General features: G+C 41.9%; 1 protein-coding gene across 2 annotated transcripts; it reads right to left on the minus strand.

Moving 5' to 3' along the window:
* Positions 1-756: 756 nt before the first annotated feature.
* Positions 757-9,864, minus strand: rbm25b (RNA binding motif protein 25b). 2 transcript variants are annotated; one of them, XM_033990512.2, is made up of 16 exons: positions 9,734-9,864; positions 9,214-9,305; positions 8,911-9,119; positions 8,784-8,841; positions 8,486-8,646; positions 7,992-8,174; positions 7,729-7,812; positions 5,315-5,586; positions 4,756-4,873; positions 4,581-4,670; positions 4,423-4,496; positions 3,823-3,973; positions 2,911-3,355; positions 2,317-2,615; positions 1,539-1,637; positions 757-1,457 (listed from the first exon to the last, which is right to left on the minus strand). In XM_033990512.2, the coding sequence occupies exons 2-16, from the start codon at positions 9,290-9,292 to the stop codon at positions 1,317-1,319; spliced, it is 2,463 nt and encodes an 820-aa protein (XP_033846403.1). In that variant the 5' UTR covers positions 9,293-9,305; positions 9,734-9,864; the 3' UTR covers positions 757-1,316. The 2 variants fall into 2 exon arrangements, with proteins under 2 accessions (XP_033846403.1, XP_033846405.1); XM_033990514.2 differs by having other exon boundaries at positions 2,317-2,612; positions 9,734-9,849.
* Between the last annotated feature and the right edge of the window lie 181 nt (positions 9,865-10,045).

The raw sequence follows: 10,045 nt of genomic DNA on the forward strand, positions 1-10,045 counted from the left end.
TTTCATCCTACAAATGCTTCAAAAGGTCACATCTCAAAGTTATGCATTTTTCAGGCTTTTTATTAATGTTTGTGAATGGAAAACTTTATAGGTACCTCCAGTCACAGAAGGTAGTAGGGGGCTTGAATCGCTTGTGTGTAGTTAAATTGCGCTAAATACAACAGCTGTATAGTGAAGCTGGTTTAAGCACTATAGTTATCAAGAGTGATTACCTCAAAACATGCTAAAATTTGAAAAACGCAGTAAATTTTAAGCAAGGGAACATGACCTAAAACTGAAGTCTGTTAAGCATATTGAACTTTGATTTTATTATTTTTTTTAATCAGTGATATTATTCCAGTAATTAACATAACTCTATGTACCAAGATTGCCTGTTTTGAATAAGAAATAAAACTGCTAAATGGGTGAGGTGTAGACATATGAAGTAGCGTGATTGGTCTAGCCACACTTCAAACTCCACCCCAGGTGTTGTAATTGTAAACACCTGGCTGTAATCAGGGCAGTCTTTTGTGATGTCACCAACTACTTGAAATTGCAGGAGCCACTGGAGGCAGCACACACTTAAATTTAGATGTTTTTGACCAAAAAGCTGCAAATTTGCCTCATTTGCACTAAAACATCATATACATGATTTAGTGGGGAAAAAAGTGGATTTAAGTTTTAGGCTTTTAAACTCACCTCCATCAAACATACACGTATAACTGATGCATTTTATATACACATAAGTGTTTTATCAACTAAATCAAACCAAAGTGGTTGTTTTAATATAAAAATTGACTTTTATTCAAATATTCACCAATACAATAAAGAGCATCTTTTTCCCCATATGCTCATTTTTCCTTCAGTGGTTATACATGTTCCTGACTAGTTTAAACCAGCTCCTAATTCAAGATGAGATGGTCTGAGGACTACCACCTGTACCTGTATGTACCACCACTTCTGCCTTAGGAATGTGAAACAAAACTCAAAATATGAAGCTTATAGTCGGTTTACATCAGGAAGTAACTAAGTGGTTTGTCAATGCAACTAAACCATTTGAACCAACATAATAACTTAGTATTGAATGAATTGTGACTTTGCAGTGCGTGGTCAGTACAGTAGTGTCCATCCAGAGCGCCTCCCGACATTCAACAAAAACTTTATTTACAACGAATGCACACGGCACAATGAGCACCTGAACATGAGGAAGTTGGAGGTTGAGTTCGCTGATGTGAGTGTAGTGAGCTGTGCAAATGTCCGATGATGAACCAGTTTGATTGGCAGACATGATAGCGCTACACTTTTGAACACAACGTTAAAGTTTTCATCTGTGAGATTTATTTTACGAGTCCAATCTTCTTTGCTTCTGTTTCGTATATAAGCAGTCTCCACATTTTGACAATAAAGACTTCGGCTTCTTCATCAAGAACCATGGCAACGTCGTCTAGGATACCCTGTGGTGTGCTATGAGCCATTACCTGTAAAATAAAAATGGGTTAATGATTGATTCAAGCTTGTTTAAATCCATATTACCTACACAGACGGTCAGGGTGGGTTACCTTTGAACAGACAAAGTCCACTAACGTTGGCTCCTCTTCTCCAATGTACTCTATGATTTTCTTATTAATCCAAGGACGAACGCGCCGCTCCATCAATGTCTGATTAAACAAAAAGGATAGTTAGAGATGTCAACAAGGCAAAGCAGCATTTCCTGATCCTGGCTGATCTCAAATGAAATATGAACTACTCTACACTCTCATAGTCCTATTTTAATCGAATGTATCCCCCAAACAAAATGTATGTTTAAACTTTTTTTTTTTACTACAATCACAACTGAACCTGGGTTGTCAGAGCCTAAAACTGTAGATAGTTTTTCTCAGTATATGGACAGGCCTCATGTGAAAGCTCAGAACCTCCAGAATTTACTCACTGAGCTGCAGAGGCTGCACTAGCACTGATTTATGATTGGCTGCTGGTGCTTGGGTAGTGACAAATCGGAGAGAGTCCTTTTAGGTTTAAACCAACTGGATGTTATTGAAACTGGAAATCCAATGCTCATTCTGCTTTCTGATTGTTGTAATTTAATGTTTGGGCTCTCAAGATGATCACATAAACAATATGGGCATCAGGTCCAATATTTTGTAATTAAATTAGTCCATTTTAAAAGCTACATTTAATTTGAACATGTTTACCTCTTATCAGGGGACATAGATAGGTCATGTTTATGAAATTTAAGATAAAAAAAAATTACATACAATCCCTTTACTTTTTCCTCCACCTTCTCCTCAAATGTACCTAATCACACCTCATAAGTATGTTTAGCATGTGTGCCCTCACCGAGTCGACCATGGCCCAGTCCAGAGGGTAGGAGAACAGCTCCGGTTTGCCCGTGGGGATCTTCTCTATGAGGCTCTTGATGTGCTTGCGTTTCTCCTCTGCATTGGCTCCCTTGATGCTGGACAGACCAGCTCCATCCACTCCTAGACTCTTGTCGTCATCATAGTCCAGAGGCACCAGCTTCCTCTTCCGGGGAAGCTCGTCCGCCTCCTCATCCTCAAACTTCCCAAAAACACTGTCCACCGGAAGCTTCTTCCTCTTGGCTGCGTTAGGCTGGCTGGGGCTGCCTGTGGAGCCTGCTGCAGGGACACAGTGGAGGAAAACAATGTAAAGTGAGGATTATTTCCAGCAGTAGTAACAATGCTCACTCTATAGTGGATCATATTATCTGTTCCCACAGTGTGAAAGAAGTCACTTTACACTGTATTATTCCCCACACTTTGGTGGTGAGCTACACCCGAAGTCACAGTTGCAGACATTCAGACTCACGAGGTAAAGGGGTTATGGACACACACTGAAATTGAGCTGGGATCAAACTCCCAACCAGCAGCAGGGGGTCTAGCACCTTCCCTGCCTCCCTCCATAGACACTAACCCAGTTTGAGGCTCAGTCCAATCTTGGGCCGGTGCTCCTCCTGTGGGAGGGCATCAGGTGGAGAGTTCTCGTGAGGGATGATGATGCCGCAGGGCGACTCATCTCCTGGAGTGTTGGGGGACACGTTGCCGCTAGCGGAGGACACAGAGGGGGCGGCTGTGATGGGTCTCATGGTGGGTTTGAGGGAGGGAGGTTTCACGTCGGGGATCTCCTCATGGCTGTGGTCGTCGTCTTCACCCTCCTCCACCTCATCGTCTGAGGGGGGCCGTGGGTGGGGCTCGCCTCTGTCCGGCTCTGGTCTGCTGTCCCTGTGCTCTCTGTGCTCCCTGCCCTCCCTGTGATCTCTGTGGTCCCGGGGTGCTCTGTGGTGCTCACGCTCTTCCTCGGGCTCAGGCTCCTGGATGAGGGGAGGCTGTCTGAGACGCTCCTCCTCTTCCTCCTCCATCTGCACAAAACAAAATAGCTCAAATGTTGCACACCACATTTTGGACTTTTACATCTTAAAGTCATGAGATAACAGAAAAAATAATTTTTTGTTGAGAATTTAGAGCAATGCATAAAGTAAATAGATTGCTGGTGTAAGAATTTAGATAACATAGGGGAAAGTAAGTTTTATTAAATCAAACTTACAGAATCAAGTATATTTAAAAGCATGCACACAGTTTCAGCTATTCTTACATAGTAATCCATATCTACCCTGACCCTTATTACCGAATATAAAAATTGCAGAATTCCTTTTGTATTAAGCCTCTCCCCCTTAGTTGCAGTCCAGACAAAGGCGGGTGGTCAGTGGTGATGAGATGCAGTGGGACAGACTTCATAATGACCTTCAAATGCACATGCTCTTCTGGTCTCCCCCTCTCCCCCTCCTCTCTCCCCTCCTCCCTCCCTCCTTTCCCCCCACGCTCTCACCCTCCTGAGCTCCGCGTCGGGGTCCGGGTGTCCCTCGTCTAAAAGCCTCTGTCTGATCTCCTCCAGCTCCTCCTTCTCTCTCTTCCTGTCTCGCTCGTCTGCCTCCATCTCCTTCTCTCGGTCTCGGAGGCGTTTCTGCAGCGCACTGCCCCTACAGGTGGCACAGGGGATGGCAGGACAATGGGCAATAGGCAAATGAGCTACAGAGTTGAAGCATGTGTGGTTTGGCTTTTTGATATAAAAGTACATATGCATAAACCATAAGATATTTTCAATGCAACGTCTACAATTAAAGGCGCTGTAACCAATGTGCGCTTTTCACAAATCCCAGAGGCAGTTACGCCAATGCTAACTAGCATGCTAACCATGCACTTCCTGCTTCTCGGACAGTAAGACATTATAATTAGATGCAGACAGAACATACCATACTTATTTTTACCTTAAGTGCTGCTTATGGTTATATATGTACTGGGGCAAGACAAACTGTATGTAACTTTTTGAAAAATATATTTGAAGGTTGAAGCTGATAATCATGTGGGAGTAGTTTGGTTTCATGGTGTAGTGAAGAAAATAAAAAAGATATTTTGTGTTTAAGTTTACCTGTAATACTTTGGGTCATCTCTGTCATCATCATAGTCTTCAAGGAACTCTTTCAAGCGCTTGCCTTCTTTGACCTAAGCAAATAAACCGGGTTAAAAACTCACTTAGTTTATTTACCCAAATACCTAAACATTTTTAAAAGTGATGTTTTGTCTTGCCATTTCCCGCTTGCGTTCATCCTCCCTCTCAGTCTCTTTGGCGTAGTCCCGGGCCTTCTTCCTTTCCCTCAGCTCCCAGTTTTTTAGTCGCTTGGGTCACAGAAACAAAAAGGTAATTTGTCATTTAAAATTTGAGCTATTTTATTTATTTTAAGAAAGTATTAAGAATGCAGACCTCTTGATAGGCTGCCTCCTTGTCCCGGAGTTTCCTCTCTAGTTTTCGTCGCTCATATGCCTCCTCTTCGTCCTCGGGGTCGCGCTTCTTCTCTCTCTCACGGTCTCTACTCACCTCTCTGTCAACACAATGTGAATTTCATTGTTTTAGTATTTAGTTACCATGAAGGGCACTGAAGACTCTTTGCCTTCACTGTTGGATAAATACAATGGTCTGTTAATAATATAAATGATCAGGATCAGTGTTTATGAATGTTCATTTTGGATATTCAAAATACACAGCTGTACTTGAACTGAACTGAATTTGCTCCACAAATGATTCCCAGTAATTCATATTTTTCTATTTATTAAATCATTAAATGTGTACTGTTGGCACGAGGGAGAATATGCAGATGTCACACTCCCAAGGCACTGTTCATTTTCCAACAACCGGTATGCCACCTAAACTTACTGAAGTCTGGCAAATGCATTTTAATGGTCATTGGTCAAAAATGGAAACCACTTAGCACCACTTTGAGTAGTCGACAAACACACTAACAGGCAAACACACACAGACTGACCTGGACCTGCTGCGCTCGGTGCTCCTGTCTCGGCTGCGGGACCAGTCTCTCTCCCTCTCCCTCTCTCGGGTGCGCCGCTCCTTGTCTCTGTCTCTGTCTCTCTCTCTTTCTCGTTCCCTCTCCCGCTCCCTCTCTCTCTCTCGCTCCCTTTCCTTCTCCCTCTCTCGATCGCGTCGCTCCCTCTCTCGCTCGCGCTCCTTCTCTCTTTCTCTTCGCTCGCGTTCAAACTCCAGACGCTCTTTTTCACGCTTGTCTTTCTCCTCCTCCAGTTTCTGCAGAACAAAACACAGGTGGGTTTTAGTCTGCGCCACGCAGGGGTTCGGAGGTTACATTGCAGCTACATTGCACAAATCAAGTGGTTTCCAGATAAGACGTGGACACTACAATTGCCCTATACTTGTAAAACTGGAAATATACCCTACTCTAAACTGATGTCACAAACCTGAAGTAGAACAGTGTAATCTCAGTTCTCTAAATGTAAAAGTGTGTGCATTTAGCAAATGTTCAACTGGAAACCACTTAGTGAATCTGTGAAACATGTTGTTTAAAAATGTGTTGCAAGAGACACATTGCATTTTCTTTGCTCCTTTGAGTACAAGAAGAACAAAAACAGTCAAACACAGGCGTCAGTCTTGGTTGAACTGGTTGAGACTTACAGGTGTTGAACTACGGACTCAGGCCTTCGCTGCCCCTACAAGCCTTTTTAGTTAGGCCTGGGAGGAAAGCAGGTCACATGGTATACAAGGGAGAAACGTTATGGGAGTCTGACTTGCTCATCATATATCAACATCATTACAGTGGAAATCAGAACACAGCCTTGGTTCATTTGACAAGCATTGGATACACAGCTATAGCAACAGGAAATAAAGTCACATTATTTCTGCAAAGGTAATTGAAATGGGAGAAACTGTCTTACCCACGCACTGGTGTCTTCAGGTTCATCATGGCTTTACGTTCACACACACCAACACTCAGTAACAGACACAAGGCTCATATACTGTAGAACACATACTGGAGATCTAATATCCCGAAAGTCACTATATTTACTTTTGTGAAACACAAGGACTACAACATAAAAGCCTTGTGACAACAAGAGGAAAAGGATGAAGGAGAATGAACAGAAACAATGACATGTTGAATGGTGAGATTTGCATTTGAAAAATGTTGAGAAGTAAATGTGCTGGTCTTTACTTACCTGTTCATGTAACTGCAAAAATTGTTTATTTCCTACATGCATCATAGGCTGTACTGGGTTTGTCCCCTTCAGGCTAAACCTTCTGTTATGGCCCAGGGTTACTATGTTTGAACTTAATGTATTTTGTCCTTTGCTTATTTTGATTTTTTATTTTTTTTTTGCCACAGCTTCGAGCTGTCATTTACATGACAACATTATTTAGCTGATAGATCGCATCATGAGCACCCTGAGAATGAGCCTTACACTGAGATCATCCAAAAGCCTTGTCCAGTTTTCACACTTTGTCTATGGTGAAAATGTTAAAGAAAATGTTTTCAGATGCAAAACCAAAGTCAAACGTAACTTGTCAAAGTGATGTGACGGTGTAATGTGCCTGTGATGGAGCCTCCAGTGAGAACAGACAGACACAGAGACAGAGCACAGCAGCAGAGACAGAACACTCACCTCACAGACTTCAGATCACAGACTGCTGTGGAGAGAGCGCCCCCCGACTCTAAACATCAGAACTGCAGCCAAGTCACTGCAGTGGTTATTGACAAGTGTTTGAGCACTAAGACAAACCATTCTCTTACAGAGGACTCACACAGGTTGGCTGTCTTCTGCTTTCAACATGTTCAAAGGGAAAATATTATAAACATTGTGACATCCAATTCAAAATGGTACATTCAAATATATACACATTTTTTACATTTTTGGAGCAATGAAAACTGCTCTGCAGCTGCCCCTGTGCAAGTCCTCTAAAGGGGGGCGCCCCAAATATGTAGAGAAAATAAAGTCTGATACTTACATCCTATCCTGGCAACTTTTTCCAAAGCTCTGAGATTCATCTTGCTTTAGTCACCATATGATCACTATCATAATGGTGGGGTTTAATGAATAGATTAGCTTTAAGTAACTTAACATTGTCTCCATGCATTTGTGTGAGATGAATGAAGAATGCATCTACAATAGCCACACTAAAATGCTCTAATACTAAGTTTAGTTGATTTATTCAATGTGTCAAAACTAGCTACAACTCAACTATTTGTAATGCCTAAGCACTGAACAAACATTTAATAATGTTTACCATTTGGTTTATTTATGAGCTTCATAGCCTGTCATATTCATTTGGCAAATAAGGTGGTAGCTTAGGCTAAATTTAACTATAAAACTTAACTATGTGAGGAGCTGCTTTCCAAAATACCTGTAATAAACAATAGGATCAAATAGGCCCATTTACCTTGTGCGTGTCACGAAATTTACTAATTTCTCTGGAAATTAGGTCTCTCTTGTCCTCCTCCATATCGATTGTGGTGATGTCATCCTGAACAAAAACAACACAACTCAAGGTAAATCCACAATATCACAGTATCAGTTTTCTCTCCAAGGTCTCTCCAATGCAGCATGTTAAACTGATACCTCTCTGAGGCACCCTTTACATTTAAAACTAAGACAAAGGAACTAGGACTAGCACAACGGGATGTACAAATTCCGATCTCATACCTCTTCTTTTTTCTCCTTTTTGCGTTTGCGCCGCTGCGAGTCATCGTCCAGCGATCGTGCGTTGAGCTCAGCGGCGTATTCTCGCATTAGGCCGTCAATGGCACCTTTCACTATTTGGTCTTTCTGTTTAGTTTCCTCATCGATCTCCTCGTCTTCATCGCCTCCCCCTTCAGGCTTCTCTTTCTACACAATGTTTTGGAATCAGTTTCAATCATTACAAACAACTACACACATTTCCATTATCAGTGCTTTTAATGCTGGATTTCTGGTGGAATAAACATAAAAATATTAATTTCAGACACTTGTTTTGTTTTTTCCCTTTTACTTTGAGGACATAATGTTAACTACACTTCTCATCAATAATGTAAATATGCTTATCTTTTAGGCCCCTGCTTTCATTGCAGCGGTCTCTTTTTGTCAAAATTTTACAATGTACTCATTGCGGGAAACAATACATTTACTCATTAACAAAAAAAAACTTCTTATGATCATACCCCATTCTTCATCTTCTTTTTTGCCTTCCACTCATCCAGCTGAGCCTTTGTTTTTGCATCCACTTTGACCAGTAGATTTTTGTCCCCAACTTGGAGGTCGTGTAAAAGCCGCAACGCTCTCAGTGTGGACTCTGGCTCCTTATACTCACAAAACCCAAAGGCTGCAAAAGAGGATCAAGGGTTGACTTGATTGCATCAAATGTTAAAAGCTAAATGAAACATGCATGTTATATCATCTTTTTTTTTTTGGGGGGGGGGGGATATTCAGTAATATTACACTACTCCGGATTATACAGACCTTGAAGTTTGCCAGAAGCGCCCTGTACCCTCTTCCAGCTCAGGACAATACCGCATTTCTTAAAAAGAAGTAATGTCATGTAAATAAAAATTAACATTTTGCAAGGTCCCCTGTCTCCATGTCTTACTGCGAGTAGCTGCCTGATGAGCATGTCTGAGGCCTTCTCTGAGATGTTGCCTACAAACACTGTGGTGGTAGGGCCACTGTCTTCATCTTTGGCTCTCACAGCTTGGATATCCTTCTTGGGCATGGGAGGTTTGCTGACCACAGGAACAGAGGACACCATCACCGGGGTGGGGGTCATGATGCCCATGTGAACAGGGATCATTGGCGCTCCTGTAAAGAAAAAAAGCAATGGTAGGTTTTAAAGATATAAGCCAAATTAGAGGGTATGAATCGGAGTAGTCACATTAGCAATGTGTGTTGTTACCTGAGGGGAAGCCGGCATACTGAGGGGGCATACCCGGCGGGGGCAGGAGCGGTCGGTTGAGATGAGGGGGGAAAGACATGCTGGGTCCGACACTGAGCAGCAAAGCAGAACAGTTAGTTTACTTGTAGTCTACTGTAATACAAATACATATGTATACAACTATTTAACACGTAAGGTACACTGGCTAACTTCCTAAAACTAAAACAGTAGCTTGCAGAACTATAAGCAAATTCTTATCGAGGTCTAATTATTGACGTGCTGACATGTTTCGAGGAGTTTATATGTAATTGTAAGAACAAGAGACAACATTTACAGTACATTAAAATACGAGTACAATTGACAAAATACAGGAATAAAGCGTAAAATGAAATAACAAAGCACGCTACTGTCACCCGGCACAGCTAAACGCGGTTAGGCTAAGGCTAGCTCAGGCTGTTGTCAGCTATCTAACGTACAAAAACTAATCACACGCTCTGTTCTGGTCTCCTGAAGTGAGTTATATCAGAAGAAGATACCTTACCCAGTCCCAGGATATATTCGAATCAACAAAACCCGCTATAAAACTTAATTAATCAAATATTTCAAACGTCTGACTGTTCGAATGGCACAGTGGGTAATCACGGGCCTACAGAATCATGACGCAGGCGCAGTACGCACAAACCGAGGAGCGCTTGTTTTGACATCAGGCGCTTACCGGGAGAGTTAAAAAAAAAAAAAAATTAAATAATTAATTAGAATGCATGTTCTAATCGTTCTAGTCTAATGCACTGTAATGTCTTATTCATTCTCTATGTAATTATTTAGACTTTACGTGCTAGGGGTGTACTGCATG

This window comes from Periophthalmus magnuspinnatus, chromosome 24 (assembly GCF_009829125.3).
Source record: "Periophthalmus magnuspinnatus isolate fPerMag1 chromosome 24, fPerMag1.2.pri, whole genome shotgun sequence".
NCBI classification, from domain to species: Eukaryota; Metazoa; Chordata; class Actinopteri; order Gobiiformes; family Gobiidae; genus Periophthalmus; species Periophthalmus magnuspinnatus.

Coding starts and splice junctions, on each gene's coding strand:
- rbm25b (XM_033990512.2), bottom strand. CDS start 9,292: ATGTCTTTCCCCCCTCATCTCAACCGACCGCTCCTGCCCCCGCCGGGT. Junction 8,842..8,910: donor TCATCAGGCAGCTACTCGCA/GTAAGACATGGA, acceptor CTTCTTTTTAAG/AAATGCGGTATTGTCCTGAG. Junction 2,616..2,910: donor TGGACTGAGCCTCAAACTGG/GTTAGTGTCTAT, acceptor GTGTCCCTGCAG/CAGGCTCCACAGGCAGCCCC.